The sequence below is a fragment of the Giraffa tippelskirchi genome, chromosome 4 (genome assembly GCF_054371585.1).
Source record: "Giraffa tippelskirchi isolate mGirTip1 chromosome 4, T2T-mGirTip1v1.2.pri, whole genome shotgun sequence".
Classification (NCBI taxonomy): Eukaryota; Metazoa; Chordata; class Mammalia; order Artiodactyla; family Giraffidae; genus Giraffa; species Giraffa tippelskirchi.
Window position 1 is genome coordinate 174,770,101 of NC_137278.1, and position 17,464 is coordinate 174,787,564.

Below are 17,464 nucleotides of genomic sequence, written 5' to 3' on the forward strand. Positions count from 1 at the left end.
TGACTGAGGATGCAACATTCAAAACATTAAGATCATGGCATTCGGTCCCATCACTTCATGGCAAAATAAATGGGGAAACAATGGAAGCAGCGCAGTGACAGACTTGTTTTCTCGGGCTCCAAAATCACTGCAGATGGTGACCCCAGCCATGAAATGAAAAGACGCTTGCTCCTTGGAAGAAAAGCTATGACAACCCTAGGCAGTGTATTGAAAATCAGAGACATTACTTTGATTGGAAGTATTTCCTTTGCTTTTTCATTTTACATGAATTTCTCTACTGTGGTCTTAAAGCAGTGTTTTAATGTGGTAGCATCCCTGTCTAGACTTCTGTGAGTGCACCATTTTTGGTGAAAGTTCTCCTTTATTCTGCATACCAGCCATGTCTTTCTTCCGAGTGTGCCAGTTGCTATCCCCTTGACAGGGGATATGATTTGTACTGCGGTGTCCAGAGCCTCTGCTGGATGTGTGGGCAGAGCTTCCTCTGCTCTGCTGCTGTCACTGCCCTGGTGGGGATGGGGTCTTCTCCCAATTGTTGGACTATAAGCCCTGAGGGTTGGGTTCTATCAGGCATTGTTGCCCTTGAGTGCATGCCCTGCCTCAAAGGAGGTGACTGCTGAAGCAAGTGAGGCCTCCGTGGTCATAGCAAACCTATGTGTTCCCCATGCAAGTGTCTGCAGTTCTGCCCCAAAGCAGCTGAAGGTTGCATCCTTTCTCTGTTGTGTTTTTCCCAGACCTAGTTCAAGGCTGTGGTGTGGCATTTGCTGGGGTGAGGACCAGCAAATTTTATATCTTTTATACCTGATTCTTTTCTTGTAGCATAATGTTTTCAAGACTCATCCATACTTTTGCATGTATCAGCACTTCATTCCTTTTTATGCTTCAATAATATTCCTTTGTATAGGCATACCGCAACTTATTTATCTATTCATCAGTGGAGGAACATTTGGGTTGTTTCTACTTTGTGGTTATGTGAATAATGCTGTTGTCAAAATATGTGTTCAATTTTTTGTGTGGAGATATCTTTTATTTCTCCTGAGTATATACATATGAGTATATACTTGGAAAACATATACTTGGAATCGTTGGCTCATATGGAAATTGTATGTTTAACTGTTTGGGGAACTGCCAAATGGTTTTCTGAAGAGGGTACACCATTTCAGATTTCCACCAGCAGTGCACAAGGAATTCCAACCAATTTCTCCACATCTTCATCAACATTTCTTATTATCTGTTGTTTTGGTTATAACCATTCTAGTAGGTGTGAAGTGGTATCTTACTGTATTTTGATTTGCATTTCCTTGATGACTAATGATGTTGGGTAGCTTTTCATGTACTTATTGGCTATTTTTATGTTTTTATTGCAGAAATGCCAAATCAGGTTCTTTACCCATTTTTAGATTAAGAAAATACTTAGTTATATACTTCTTTGTATATTCTCATATAAAAATGTATAACATTGATGTATATAGTAAAATATACATTGATGGTATAAGTACCTTATCAAGTATGTGATTTGAAAATTTTTTCTCCAGTTCTGTAAACTTTTTTATTTTTTTGATGGTGCCCTTTAAAGAACAGAAGTTTTCAGTTTTGATGAAGTTCAATTTAATTTTTTTCCTTTTTTTGCTCTCCATGTGCTCTCCATGTCTTGTATAAAACATACAACTCTTTTAGATGTATTGCTTATTAAAAATGAGTAAATTTATGTGAAAAATTCTGAGGTAATATGATGATGGATAAAAAGTAGTTTTTCAAGTGACAAAATAATTTGTACTATTTTAGGCTTTCTTTTAGGGTAACTTTTTCATGTTTCATTTAGGATTCTTGCCCTTTTATGGGGGGAAGAATTATACGAATTATCATTTATTCAAATATTTACTATGACATATTATTTTTATGGTTCCCATTTGGGAACATTTTAACATTTAACATTTCTGTTAAATTATGAGGTATCTAAATGATACTGTGTCATTTATTGTTTTTCTAACTACTTATTTGTTCACAGGAAAGTAAAAAGAATATAATTGACATCATACAAAGTTATAGAACTCAAACCTAACTCAAAATTAAAATTTAAGATTTATTTATTAGTTAATACTTATGTTATTTAATTATTATTTAATAATCATTATTATTTCATTTGGCCGTGGTGGGTCTTTGTTGTTTCATGGGGGCTTTCTCTAGTTGTGGTGAGTGGGGACTACTTTCTCGTTGTGGTGCGTGGGCTTCTCATTGTGGTGGCTTCTCTTGTCGCAGAGCATGGGTTCTAGGTATGTGGGCTTCAGTAGTTGTGGCTCATGAGTTCTAGAGAGCGGGCTCAGTCGTTGTGGTGCATGGGCTCAGTTGCTCCACGGCATGTGGGATCTTCCTGGACCAGCAATCAAACCAGTGTCCCTTGCATTGTAAGGTAGATTCTTAACCACTGGACCACCAAGGAAGTTGAAAATTTGTTTTAATAAAAAGATGTGTAACATGTTTTAAGTAAAAATGTTTTACTTACTTAAAACATGTTTTAAGTAAAAATGATAGAACTGCCAAATATGTTTAGTATATTTCCATTTTTGTAAAAAGATTATATAGCTATTTGCTTGGAAATAAAGTTTAGATGGATGTAAGAAGAAAATTAATAGTCATAGTTTTCATGTTTTGGGGAAACTTTTTTGGTCTACTTTGCTCTCTAAAATAAACATATGCTATAAAAACAAAGAGGAAAATATTGTCTAGCCTTTTCCATGCATATTTAAAATTAAATGTTTTACAAAATCACAACTGTATTCTATAATGTCTTGTGTATGTGCTCAGTTGCTCAGTTGTGTCCGACTCTCTGAACCCCATGGACTGTAGACTGCCAGGCTCCTCTGTCCATGGAATTTCCCAAGCAAGAATACTGGAGTGGGTTGCCATTTCCTCCTGCAGTGGATCTTCCCCACCCAGGGATCAAACCAGAGTCTCTTGCATCTCCTGCATTGGCAGGCGGATTCTTTATCATTGTGCCACCTGGGAATGCCAGATGTCCTATATCATGTTATTACCCTGCTTTTGTTTACTTTGTATAATATCATGCCATTGAATATTTGTACTGCTTGAATTATAGTTCATGGGTCAGAGTCTCTTTATTTAGCTATTTCCCTAGTTTGAATGCCTCGGTTTTTGTTCACAATTTTTCATCACTTAAAAAAAGCTGTGATTAGCATTTTGATAGATAAATTATTGTCTGCATGTCTGATTATTTCCATAGGGGAGATTTCTAAAGTAAGGGGCTACTGGGTCAAAAGATATGACTATTTTAGGATGTCTTGTTCAATCAATTCCTTTGATGATATATTGATATGTGAAAGTACAATACTTTAAAACAAATTTATTATGCTATCTGTTCCATGAGAATCTTTCTTAGCCATGTATTTATTTATTTTCTCGTTCTCTTTGTGGCAACACTCTAGAAAGCCTTGTAGAACCACAGAGAGGCAGATTTCTATCACCCATAACAAAAAATCTGGGATAATTTCTTCTATCTCCACTTATATGCTAGGAGCTTCAACATCCTTTGGTGAATTAATCTTTCCAGTTTCAACAATATGAAGCTACATAAATTTTAAGAGATTACAGCATAACCTCAGATGGCTCAGTGATAAATCTGCTGGCCAATGTAGGAGACATAGAAGATGCAGGTTGGATTCCTGGGTTGGGAAGATCCCCTGGAGGAGGAAATGGCAACCCACTCCAGTATTCTTGCCTGGAGAGTCTCATGGACAAAAGAGCCCCATGGGCTACGGTGCATGGGGTTGCAAAGAGTTGGACACGCCTGAGTGACTGAGCATGCACGCATAGCATAACCATTCCTGCAGGAACCATGTATTTACCAGACAATGCATATTTAAAATCTTCACATTTTCAAGGGATGTAAAGTTTGACCAATTTTCACAGAAATCAAATGATCCATTATAAGTCTTTAGTATTTTTGTTAATCTATTTTGAGTTGATTGTTTTTGCTACTTATTCCTGCAGCTTTTATTGAATTCCCACCCAGATCCATGAGGTCAGTGGCTATATCTCTCACTCACCAATATATCCCTATTACCCAACACATATTGGAAAATAAATACTTGGTTTAGCTAACATAACAATATGTATTTGTTGAATGGATGTGTTCTTCCCTCACTGATTTGAAACAATTTAAAAAATCATGTTTGAAACACAGTCATTCATTGCTGATCTTGGAGGTGGCTTTCCAAAAATACTCCTCACTGTTTGCAAGGCAAATAAAGGTATAGAAAATAGGGAGTGGGGAGGGGAAAACAAAGAAAATTGCTAACAAATAAAAATTGAGGGGGCATGTACTTTCAAAATAAACCAGACTCACTGGCATTAAAGATCTTTTCTAGCAGAAAAGCTTTTTTCTCAATCACCTTTTCCATTTTTTTTCAGAAAATATCACAACATTACCTATTAGGTACAATCTCCTACAAATGTTATGCTGTGTTTATACAGACTGTACCTTAGCAGACTTGAAATTTAATTATTTTTGCTTTTGCATTCTTGATTCATTTTCTGAATCATGTTTGGAAATAAACCGGTATAGATTTATTCAGAATTATTACATTTAGTGGAATATTAGGATCCATGGCCAGATCTATATGACCCAAAGGATAGTTTATTCTCGGTCAATTAGAAGACAAACATTTAATGATTAGTATGTCAGAAATACTGTTCATTCTTAGATTTACTATTAGTTCAGGCTACCACAGGCATAAACCTGAGCTGTAACTTTGTTTCTACTCAATGATACAAAAGTGTGTCCTTCACAAGTTTTTACCTTTGTTCATTGTTTTTTGCTTTCTTAAGGATGAAGGCGTAGTCTTCCTCCCCTGACGTTCAACAGCTGCGCTCTATCTGTGGTTATAAACAATGAAACAAATGGACAACCTATTATTTGTCCGACCCTCAAGGTCGCATGTGGGATTCAGAGATTCAAAGCTAAAATGCAACATAGACGGAAAAGAATGCCACAACAAGCGGCAAAATCCTGTATCAAGAAATGTTAAACATCATGATAATTTTTGTGTTGTGTTTCCTCAACATTTTTTAAGTTGGAGTTTTGTTTCCTTGATTATACTTCTGATTTTTCACTGTTCTTCTCTTGCTAGTCTAAATGATTTTTATCCGAGTCCCAGGTACAAGACCTAAAACATTTCTTTTTGGTGTTAATAGCTAGACACGTGGTAGGTATATCTGGGTTTTTTTTTTTTTTTTCTTTCTTTCTTTTCCTCTTTTGGTATGAGAAACACCATCCCTTCCTTCTGAAACAGTGATGTATTTCCAGCCTTTTCTCTTAATTTGATGCAACCGTACCAAGATTTTTATTAGCTTTTTCTCTGAGTGCCAACGAATTAATGTTTCAAAGTAACAAATGACACAGGCTAAATAAACTAAATCTTATTACTGAAGGTTGCGGAGTCACCCAGTTCGTTTTTATGGCAATGCTGGTTTGGAGTATTCTGCTCCGATGAGTCCTTTCGGCGGAAACGGTGATTTCTCTCCATCGGACTGTGAAGGATGGAGTCTGGAAGTGAGGGGCAGAGGCACGCCTGCACTTCAAGAATGCCCACCTAAACCACCAAAGGCTCAAGTTCGGTTCAACCGGCAATTCCACAAAGGGCTCTTTGTGCTTTTCGAGTGATCCTAATCACCTGTTCAAGGTCACGCCAAGAGTTACTGGCAGCAATCAGCAAGGTCGAGTAGAGCTGCGGAGTTCGCGGCCGGCCGGCTCTCGCCAACTCAGCGGGCCCACCTGGTGGCCCGCAATCTGCGCAATCACGGGGAGATCGCGCCCTCTCGCGACGACTTTTCGCCGCAGCTGGGCCTGGCGCAAGCACCCCCCGCCACTGGCGGAGGCCGGCGGCGGCGGGGACCGGCACCGGAAGGAGGAGGTGCGCGCACGTAGGGGCGGGGCGCACCTATATAGGCCCCCCACGGCGTCGAGGGCGGGCCTGGGCAAGAGCGGCTGAGTCGGCGGTGCGCCTGGTGCCGCAGACGCCGCCTGCGGGGACAGGGAGGGGAGAGGGAGGAGGCGGGAGGAGGAGACACGAGTGCGGGGTGGCGCCGGTCCACCTCCGCAGCTCTCCTGGCTCCCGCCGGCTTTCGAAGGCGGGCCCGGGCTGCGGCAGCGGCGGCGGCGGCAGCGGCCTCGGCGGCCTGCGGAGGTGAAGCCAGGCTGCGGCTGCCTGAGTCGGCGCGGCGGGGGCAAGTGGCCGGCCGGCGAGGGTGGGCCGGGTTGGGCGACCGCTGCCTGGAGTGCAGGACGGCTCGGCATCCTTGGGGCGCGGCCCTGGAGGGCAGGTGGCCCGTGCGTCTCACCGCAGATCGGCCTTCTAGAGGCACCTGCAAAAGTGGCCCCGGCCCGCTGCTTCGGCGTCTGGACGACTGTGGGAGGGCGGGGGTCGCTGCCCTCGGGGGGCCGAGGGCCCGCCTCGTAGAAGCGCCTCTGGCGCGGGCCTTGCGGGGGCCTGGGGCCTGTTTTGTCCTTGCTCTGGGGATGCTTCTCAAGGGGAGTGGGGAGAATAGCATCGATTCGCGGGGCTGGAGGGGGAGCGAGGGCCACGGTCGGGGCGATGTAAGGCTCGCCAGGATGCGCCCTTAAACCAGTTGACTTGTGAATGGTTATGGGTTAGTTTAAACAAAATTGGACACCAACTCGAAGAGGTCGCAGCTTGAGAGTACCTCGCTCCAGTGTCCAGTAGTGACGAGCTTGCCTTGTAGGCCCCAGAGCAATCAAAGGGAAGTTAGCATTCTTGTTCAGTAAGTTTCTCCACACTTAGTGAAAGAGAGCTCTGAAAGAATTGTGTGTGTTTGGGATTTTCTTTTAAATGTGGTTGTTAGTGATTGGGGTTGGGGCTGGTGGTGAGAGATAATGTGAAGAGTTTCGAATGGCTGGCTGCCTTGTCCGGATGGGGAAGGCTTATTTTTTTGTGTGTGTCATCACTTGACCATAGAAATTATTCAGAATGTGGGTCGCCCTCAGCTCTGAAGCCACTGTTTAATTAGCAGTTCTTCCTCCCTATATGGGAAATTGAATTTCTGGAAACATCCCCCATATTGTAGACTTTGGCTACGCAAAGGCGCCAGTGCTTGGCACGAACTGCCTTCAAGGTATTGAAATGAAAGTACAGAATTTAAAACATCATTAAGTTTTGAGCTCACTTCTGTGGAAGAGAATTTTGGGGGGCGTGGGTCTAGACTTTTAAGGGAATGTAAAGACTCTAGTCGTAATTTAGTTTTATTCCTAACTTTTTTTTTTTTCCTTCCCTCCTTCAGCCTCATCTGTTTCAATGGTGCAACTCTCTTCATCTCCTTTTGGTTACCAGTCACCTTCAGGCCATTCAGAGGAGGGAAAACAGAGGACAATGAAGTCAGCCAAGCCCCAAGTGAACCACAGTCAGCATGGGGAAAGCCAGCGGGCGATGAGCCCCTTGCAGTCTGCTCTCAGCTCGGCTGCCTCTCCTTCCCAAGCATATGAGACATATATTGATAATGGACTCATATGCCTTAAACACAAAATCAGAAACATCGAGAAAAAGAAGGTAACTTTTTTTCCTCACCCAGCCCTGTATATACACCATGTTAAATTAGAGTTAAGGAACTTGCATTTTTACTTTCTATCAGGGCTCATAGGTATTCTTCCTAAAGATTTCTTTCCTGAAGATTTAAGTAACCTTGAGATTTAGCTGGCTGAAAATGTACAAGTAGGCTAAATACTGACTGTGTTAAGCACTTTATATTTGATTTGCCAGAATAACTGAATAAAAATATTCATAGTAAAATTATGCATGCTACTGTTGAAATATTTGAAGAAGTAGCTACTTTAGGTCAGATCAATTCCTTGCATGTAGTATTAATATTTCTTCTCGTAAATGAATAGTATTCTTTTTTTTTTTAGCTTGTTTTCCTGTGACTTTCTGCAGCAGTTGATATTGCAGTATAACTGCTGCAGTCATTGGAAGCTTTAACGATGGCAGAGCCAGAAGATGTTTTAGCACTAATTTTTGTGTTGCTAGGTGATCATTTCAGATTGGTTGTTGAAAGCATTGTAGAGAGCCTTGTAAAGATACGCAAGTTGTAACCAGCTTGATGTGACAGTAAATGCTGATGTAAAGATCCAGATCATTCCTCAATTCCTGAGTCATGTAGCCTGTGAAATGGTACTGCACATAGCTTTGTTGTGTCATGATTCTCTTTTGCTTGTGATAGTAGGTGAGTTACTATACGGACCGAGGAACTTTTGAATGTTTCTAAGCCGAGACCTAGTTAAACCTAGGAAAAAGTTGCTTTTGATGGAGGAGGGTGAAGAGATTTTCAAGAGTCTGGTTGACCCTGTTCCTTTTCGTTCCCGTTTCCCGGTCTCCCCCCACCCCCACACACTCTAGGAAGATAGTGAAGAAGGGCCAGTTACTGGTAGCTTCTCTGTACCCTTAGTTCTTACCAGTTGTCTTTTGAATGCATGCAGTTGATCATGAGCATGATAAGGTGAGTGTGCCTGGGTCAGCACAAATCCCCTGCCACTGTGGGAAGTTAGAGTCAAAGCAGAATCTGTTCTAAGTGGGATAGACTCATTAATGTCTTACCCCAGGTGGAGGAACTACATATATATGTGTAATATATGTATAATTATACTCTTCAGCTGAACTATAGTACCTCTTTAATTTTGAATACCAGTCTCGTCAGTACTCATTTGTTTCAAGCTTCTGAGAAAGTATTTTAAAGCTATAAAGCCAACATAGAAGGTGCCTAAAATTGCTTTTGGAATACCATAAAGGGTCATGTCATTATTTGGACAATAAATACAATTTATTTGTCATTTATTTCCTTAAATATCAGATTTTTTAAAGTGAAAAATGGCGTCAAGTTGAGGCTACTATAATTCTAGAAAAAAAAATATTACATTTCTGTACTTCCATTAGGAAGTTTCATTGGACAAATGCCCACATAATTCAACAGGTAATCATTTAAGCAGGACTTCTCAGACTCACAAACACTATTGCCATTTTGTGCTGGATAGTTCTTTGTTGTTGGGAGGGTGTCCTTTGCACTGTAGGATGCACTGTAGCATTCTATAGTGGCCTGGCCTCTACCCACAGGATGCCAATGGCACCCACTTCCTCCCTCCATCCCCCGAGTTGTGATAGCCAGAGATACCTCCAGACATTGTCATGTGTCCTGGGGGGACAAAATTGCCCCTGATTGAGCACCACTGGGTTAGGGCCATATGATTTATTTAAATCCCGATGTGTCATGTAATCTAGTTACAGAGGCCATTAAGAGAAAAAGGGTTTATTACCACTCAACTTTTGTAATTCCAGACTAGTGTTGATTGTCTGTAATATTTTTTTTTTCTTGACTGGAATTCATCTACAATTGCCTCTTACCTTGTACTAAAATGTTATTCTTATAGATTGGTAGTTTACTGCAAGAACTTTGTTTTCATGAGAAACAGTCTGGTATTTAGTTTGTTTCAGAATTTTGTATCAGATTGTGGTAGATACAGGTTTCTCTTTTGTAGCTCAAACTGGAAGATTACAAAGATCGCCTGAAAAATGGAGAGCATCTTAATCCAGACCAGTTGGTAAGTGGTTTATGATCTTTTGGTCAGACTTATTTTCTTAATAAAACTCCAGATGAATTTGGGGGTGACCAAAGATTTGATAGGCTAACAAGGAAGAGTGAGAGTCCACTGGGTTTTTCCAAAGACTTTGTCTTCACCTATCAGGTCTTATATCTTTGACTGTACTTTTGCACTAGTAGATAGTATATGGATGGGGTGTGTGTTGTCAAGTAAGAGTGAAAATGTAGATAATCACAAAGAGTTAACATATGGATTTAATTAAACTTTCTCTAGAGTGGACTAAAGGAGAAGAGCAGGGAATCACCTAGCTTTCTACTATTTACTCACATATTCTAAACCTGACATCTGTCTGCTCTAAAATGGAAAAGAGTAACTACTATAGCTTGCCTTAGTTTTCTCTAGTTGCTTCTCCTTAATTCCTTTGATGGTATCTCCCTGCTTTTCTATGCTGTATTGCTGTGTTACTTCTTAGGAGGCATGTTTATCTGATAGATATCGGGCCTTTAAATATTTACTGTTTATGACAGTTAAAAATACTCTTTATGTTGCCCATGGTATACCTAGTAGTTGCAAGTTTTATTTAATGGGATGAAGGAGAGTTTTTACAATATGGGAAATTTTAAAAACGCTTTATTGATGTTTGCCTTTTTGCTCTGATCACACTTCCTGGCTAAGACAGCACAAAATTAAAGGTTATTTCATCTAGCATGTGGATCTATTGTCTTTTATATTACTTAAAGTTTTTGGTTGTGAATCGCGGGTACTGGTATGCAAGGACTTTTTTCTTGCCGTATTGGCTCTTCTTCACTGACCTAGAATTTTTGTGATGTAGTGAATTACTGTTTTGCTGAGACACAGATTTGAATTGTCTGAGTTCTGAGAATGATGTGCTCAGATGGCTGGTGAAAGGACTTAGCTGGACATTCAGCATTTCAACACGGTTTTGTATTTAAGTAGTCACCGGGTGTTCACTAACTTTTAAAGTGACGAAACCTCTGTCTAAACACCCTTGGAGAAAGTGTTCTGTTACATGTTTTTGTCTTTGGGGAAACATAGGGGATGGGGATGGGGAAGCTGGTGATTCTTATGGTAGCTCTCTAAGAAATGTTGAGGAGCTCCAGCCAGGTAAACTTTAATCGCACTAGTCTGAAATACACAAGCTACTATATGTTGCTTTTATAGTATTAACTTTGATTGCTTGAGTAATACTGGACAAACTCCAAATTTATATTGTCAATAGAGCAGTTCTCTGAACTCTATAGATTCCTATGTCCAGTTGCCTTTTACTTCATTTTGCTCTGCAAAACCTGTTCTTTAACCTTCACTATATCAGTTAACAGCCTGATTTACTAGAAGGATGGTATCATGCAAAACCTTGGAGAATTTCTCAGTTTTCTGCTCATGCCTCGTATCTAGCCCATCAGCAAGTGTGTGGTCAATTCCTCCTTCAAAATAAATTCAGAAACAGACCATTTCTCATAAATTCTGCCTCTGCCTTCCTGTTCCACACCGCGTCACCTTTCATCTGCATCGCTGTAACAGCTTCCCTACAGGTTTTCTGTTTCTGCCCTCCCTCCAAGTCTGTTCTTAACACAGTAGCCTCGGTGTGTGTGCGCCTGCGTGTTCACTCAGTCACGTCTGACTCTTTGCGACCCCGTGGATTCTAGCCAGCCAGGCTCCTCTGTCCATGGGGTGCTCCAGGCAAAAAAACTGGAGCAGGTTGACATTTCCTTCTCCAGGGGATCTTCCTGACCCAGGGATCGAACCCATATCTCCTTCCTGCGTTGGCAGGCAGGTTTTTTTACCACTGAGCCACATGGGAAACCCCAGTAGCTTCTGTAGTTCTGTTCAAAAACAAGCCAGATGTCAGTCCTCTGCTCAGAAGTCCCCCCGCCATTGGTTCCCATCACGGTGCAGTGTCCTACGATGTATAGTAAAGTGTTAGTCACTCATTCGTGTACAACCCTGTGTGACCGCATGGGCTGTAGCCCGCCAGGCTCCTCAGTCCATGGGATTCTCCAGGCAAGAATACTGGAGTGGGTAGCCATTCCCTTCTCCAGGGGATCTTCCCAACCCAGGGATTGAACCCGGGTCTCCTGTATTGCAGGCGGATTCTTTACCATCTGAGCCACCAGTGAACCCCAGAATGGCCTATAAGGCCCTACAAACAAATTATGTTCCCCACTTCTTTTACAGTTTTATTGCATTTCCTACACTTCTCTCTTGCTGGCTTCATCCCAGCAACACAGGCCTTCTTCTGGTCCTCACATATCGCAGCCACACAGCTACTTCAGGGTTTTGCTGTGCTCTTCTTAGCTGCCTGGGCGCTTTTTCCCCAGATGTCTAAATGGCTCCATTCCCAACCTCCTTTAGCTTTTTCTTTGAAGGTCATCTCAGTAAGGCCTGTGTTGACAACACTCCTTTGCTCCTTTCCTTGCTTTAATTTTCTTAATAAAAGTGCTTCTCTGACAAACTGTAAAGTTTTATCTCTTCTTCCCTTGCAGTGTAAGTTCCGTTAGAGATTTTGCCCGCTTACTACTGTTTTCCTAGTACTAGAATGGTTTATTGCATATGGTAGGTATTTAAGTATTACATGCAGATTTACTAAATATAAAATGATTGAATATTAGGTTTTTAGATGTGATTAAGTATATAGTTAGTGGTACTTTTGAGAAATAACATCTCGTACAAGGAATATATACTTCAAGCAGAAATTTAGAAAATGCAGATAAGTCAGAAGAGAAAAAAAAATCTATAATCTGACCCCTCAGACCTGTTGTCAGTAGTATAGTACTTAATTAAAAAGCCCTTAAGTTTAGTTTTTTAAAATTGGAAGTAATTCACATAGTTTAGAAATTAGGAAATGTTAAAAAAGATGTTTTTTCTTTCACCCTGTCTTTCCTCTGTTCAGTTCTCATCTTATAAAATAATGATTCTGATAGATTGCTTTGTATCTGTCCAAAGTTTCTTTAAGCCTATATACAGCTTAGCTTAATATAGGTACTTTCGGAGTCTTTTTTTTTTTTTTTTTTTGCAGTTTTAGATTCACAGTAAATTTGAGCAGAAAGTGGAGAGAGTTCCTTGACCCCACACGTGCACAGCCTTTTCCATTATCAGCGTTCCTTACCAGAGTGGTACATTTGTTACAATTGAACCTACATTGACACAGCATCATCACTCAAAGCCCATAGCTTACATTAGGGTTCAACCCTTGGTATTGTACATTCTGTGGGTTTTGACAAATATATAATGGCATGTATACTGTCATGGTAACATACAAAATAGTTTCACTGCTTTAAAAATCCTCTGTGCTCTACCTATTCATCCTTTTTTTTTTTTTTTTAATATGGTGTCTGTGTTTCCACAATACTTTTAAATTATTTAAAAGCATTCATTTAAGTTGCACATTTCTGTGATGTAGGTCCTATTGTCTTTATAAGTGCTTGAAAACTGAGATGAGAACAGTTAATGGAAAAATTGCTGGTAAATGAAAAGCGAGAGAAATGAAAATTTAGTGTTATAAAAAACGAGTTGTTTGTAGAACAGGAAGGTACCTCTGTGTTGAAATCTTCTGAGAAGTTAACCAAAATGAGAGCTATACAAGATCCACAGGTTTAAAGGATGGGATTGACATCACTGACATTAGCCAGGACGGTTCTGGTGGAATGGTGGAAACAATCCAGGTTTATAAGCGCTGAAGAGGAAATGGAGACTGTGTAGACATTTGGAAATTTGTCTGAGACTTGAAGGAAGTGGTTGTCAGAAAGGCACTTTTTATTTTTCTTGTTTAGGTTGGGGGAGACTTGAACTTCAGTGCTGGTTTCAGCATCAACAGAGAGGGAGAGGCTCAAGACATTAAAGAGAGAATCATAGAGTAAGGTCTCCTGGGAATGCAGAATTGAATAGGATCCAGGGCACAGAAGGCTATCTCCTTTGCTGTATAAAAAAAGGAGAGAAAGGGTGGATCCACATCTAATAATGGGAAGTTGAGTTAATATTATTTGGGAGCAGATATGAAGGGGTATTGGAGAAGGAAATGGCAGCCCACTCCAGTATTCTTGCTTGGAAAACTGCCTGGCGGCGGGCTACAGTTCACAGGATCACAGAGTTGGACATGACTGCGTGTGCGCGCACACACACACACACACACACACACACACACAAAGGGATATTCCTTTCTAGTTTCACATCCCTTTGAGGACTACTGTTTACTATGGTTATGTTACCTGTGCATTCTTGGTTCTAATATTTGAACTGCCTGTTTTATTAAGAAATATGTAGTCCAAACAAAATATTGCATGTAAGTTACAGCGCCTAATAAAGCAAGTGTCAGTACCCACTACTCAGCTCAAATAGTTTATTACGAACACTATCAAAGCACCTTCCCTGAGCTCCCTCCTGTAACCTGACCTTGGACTTCCCCTGTTCATTCCCTTCCTTATGTTTGAAGAGAACTTACTATACTTAAATCTGTTAGGGTTACTTTTTTTGAAACTTAAAATAAATGTTATACTGTATATTCTGCAGCTTATCTTTTTTCATTCTTTACATTTAAGATTTTAATATTGAGGCAAGTAGCTATATTTCATTTGCTTTTCTGTACTGGATAGTAGTCTATAAAAGATGGATGTTTGAGTTGTTTGCTCTTGTTTTTTGGTATTCTACTTTGATTTGTCTTACACGTATTAGTAAGATACAGGTGTAAGATTTCTTCAGGGTGTATACTTAACATTGGGCTGTAGGGTACACCCATAGTTAACTTCACAGTAAAAATGCCAAGTTAGTTTCCTAAATTATCGTACCAATTTATGTTTAAACATGACAGTTAAAACTATGTTATGTTGTAGTACACAGGAGTTCTATTGCTCTATACCTTTACAAAGACTTAATAGTGTCAGATTATTTTAAAAAGAGCTTTCTTGAGGTATCATAAATATAACATTAACTCCTTGTAACTGCACAATTCAATAATTTATAGTAAATTTGTAGAGTTATGCAACTATTATGACAATCGAGTTTTATTTACTTTAAAAAATATTTATTATTTATTTTGGCTCCACCGAGTCTTAGGTGCGGCATACATGAGGGATCTGGATCGAACCTGGCCCCTGCAGTGGGAGCATGGGGTTTTACTACTGGACAACAGAGAAGTCCTAGCAGCGAGTTGTAGAACATTGCCATAACCCTTCCAAGTTCTCTTTTGTGCTGTCATTTGCTTTCTGTCTCTATAAATTTGTCTTTTCTGGATATTGCATTGAAAACAAAGTCTTGTGTCTGTCTTCTTTGACTTACCATTATGTTTTTGAGGTTCATGCATGTTATAGCATGTATCAGTAATTCATTTCTTTTTGTTGCTAGCCAGAATTCCTTTGTATGGTTATAACACATTTTGCTCACCCATTTACCAGTTGCTGGATATTTGGATTGTTTTTATTTGGGGCTATAATAAATAATGTGCTGTATAAATTTGCCTACAAGTCTTTAGGTGGGTATATGCTTTCATTTCTTTTGGGTAGATATTCAAAAGTGGAATATTACACTATTTTAACTGTAGAGGCTTTGTAATATGTCTTTATCTGATTAGACGAGTTCCCCATCTTGTTCTGTTTCATATTGGCCCTTGGTAGATTTGAAGTAAAGTCCATAGAAACCTGCCCCTTCTCTAATTATTTACTTTCTTCATCTGTGAAATTGCAAAGAACAATTTGCCTCTTTAAATTTACAGGGAATTCCTTAGTGGTCCAGTGTTTGTGACTCTGCTTTCACTGCCAAGGGCCCAGGTTCAGTCCCTGGTCAGGGAACTGAGATCTGGCAAGCCACATGGCATGCCCTCCAAATTTGCAATATTTCTCTTATAATACTTAATTTGTTGTTTTAGGTAATTATTTACAAGTTTTTCCTACCATAGTGTAAATTTCTTGAGGTTGCTTCATCTGTGAGTCTCACTGTGCTACTTGTGTAGTATATTTGTGTAGTGAATGATTGTTGACAGAGGAACCCTGTTGGTTCAGTGCTCTTGAAACCCTCAGGCCTCTTTGACCGTAGACTTTTATGGGAGTCAACTTCATTATTATTATTATGGTTCAGATTTCTAGCATAAAAAATTGAATTTTTGAATTTAACTTTATGTAACTTCTACTAAATACTTTCTCCTTACGTTTTTGAGTATGTATAGTAAATGTGTGCTTAGTCGTGTCTGACTCTTTGCAACTTCATGGGCTGAAGCCTGCCTGGCTTCTCTGTCCATGGAACTTTCCAGGCAAGAATACTGGAGTGGGTTGCCATTTCCTTCTCCAGGGAATCTTCCTGACCCAGGGATCAAACCTGCATCTCTTGTGTCTCCTGCATTGGCAGGTGTATTCTTTACCACTGTGCCACCTGGGAAGTCCATGTGTAGTAAATGGCTAGTTCCTAAAGTGTTAAATCTCTTCTGCTGTTATCAAGGAGCACTTATTTTGACATATTTGTACTTGGAAATTCACAGAATTAATGTTTTCTTATCTGGTTTGGTAGGAAGCAGTTGAGAAATATGAAGAAGTGCTACATAACTTAGAATTTGCCAAGGAGCTTCAGAAAACCTTTTCTGGACTGAGCCAAGATGTGAGTATTTTTTTTTTTTTCGCTTTTCTTAAAACCAGATTAACTACTGATCTTGAAGAAAATGTTAGTGTCTGATAATGGTGCTTGGTTATTGTTCATCTAATTCCTGCTGATTTTTTATCCTGGGAGATGGGGTGGAGGATAGCTACTGAAGAACTCAATACAAATGTTATCTGAATATGAGACATTGTGAATAAAGTATTCATTATCAAATGTTTATTATTTCACTATGGAATTATAGAAATCACTGAGAAGTGGAATGAAAACTGTTTGACAGATTCGTTTGTTGTGGGCTTGAAAATCTATATAATATTGGCTTGTGTGTTTAGCATTATTTGACATATTATGAAACAGAATTGGTAGATCCTTCTTGAGAGCATGACAGTTATTACTAGGAAAATTTATGGTTCATAATTTAGATAGAGTTAAGTGTGGTCTCACTGATATAGTTTGAATTACTCTATATTGGCAATTCAAGTTTTTTTCTCCTATAAATTTAACCAGTAATTAATATGAAGTCTTAAGCTTTCATTAATGAGGTATTCTTCATTGTTTTAGAGTCTTAGTTTTAGAAAGATGGACCTTTAGAGATCCTGTTCTAACAATTGAGGAAATGTTTTGGTGAATTCATTCTGGGGTAGGGAGCATGTCTCATAGGCTTTTCTACTTTTTGGATACTTTCTTGTACAGTGAATTAAAATTCTCTTCTCCATTCCTCTGGGACCAAAAACAAACAAAAAAGCAAAATATCATTCTGAAGTTGAAGACATCTACCATCTTAATCCTTGTATTATATAATTCTGAGTTGCTGTCTTCTGGATGTCTGACTTTTAAAAGGTAGTGTGAAATCTAAAATAGCCTAGTATAGAGATACTTCTTTCTGTTTTCTGAATACTTCTGTTAATGCAAGTCTAAGATGATATTAGACTTCATGGCATCTGATATCATGATATTAGATATTCATGGCATCCAGTCCCATCACTTCATGGCAAATAGATGGGGAAACAATGGAAACAGAGACTATTTTTGGGGGCTCCAAAATCACTGCTGATGGTGACTGTAGCCATAAAATTAAAAGACTCTTGCTCCTTGGAAGAAATGCTATGACCAATCTAGACAGCATATTAAAAAGCAGAGACATTACTTTGCCCACAAAGGTCTGTCTAGCCAAAGCTATGGTTTTTCCAGTAGTCATGTATGGTTGTGAGAGTTGGACCATAAAGAAAACTGAGCGCCGAAGAACTGATG

General features: G+C 39.7%; 1 protein-coding gene and 1 long non-coding RNA gene across 51 annotated transcripts in view; one reads left to right on the forward strand and one right to left on the reverse strand.

Moving 5' to 3' along the window:
* Positions 1-17,464, reverse strand: part of LOC145546030 (uncharacterized) — a 1,126,586-nt gene that overhangs the window by 303,927 nt on the left and 805,195 nt on the right. The gene's annotated exons all lie outside the window — the stretch shown is intronic.
* Positions 5,984-17,464, forward strand: part of CAPRIN2 (caprin family member 2) — a 41,154-nt gene continuing 29,673 nt past the window's right edge. For 40 of the 50 annotated variants that reach the window (XM_081591666.1, XM_081591706.1, XM_081591705.1 and 37 more), the window contains exons 1-4: positions 5,984-6,200; positions 7,312-7,577; positions 9,554-9,616; positions 16,130-16,216. In XM_081591666.1, coding sequence (XP_081447792.1) covers positions 7,326-7,577; positions 9,554-9,616; positions 16,130-16,216 — 402 coding nt within the window. In that variant the 5' untranslated portion in view covers positions 5,984-6,200; positions 7,312-7,325. Of the gene's footprint in view, positions 6,245-7,311; positions 7,578-9,553; positions 9,617-16,129; positions 16,221-17,464 lie in introns of all 50 variants that reach the window. The other 10 variants (XM_081591667.1, XM_081591669.1, XM_081591672.1 and 7 more) reach the window with 3 other exon arrangements.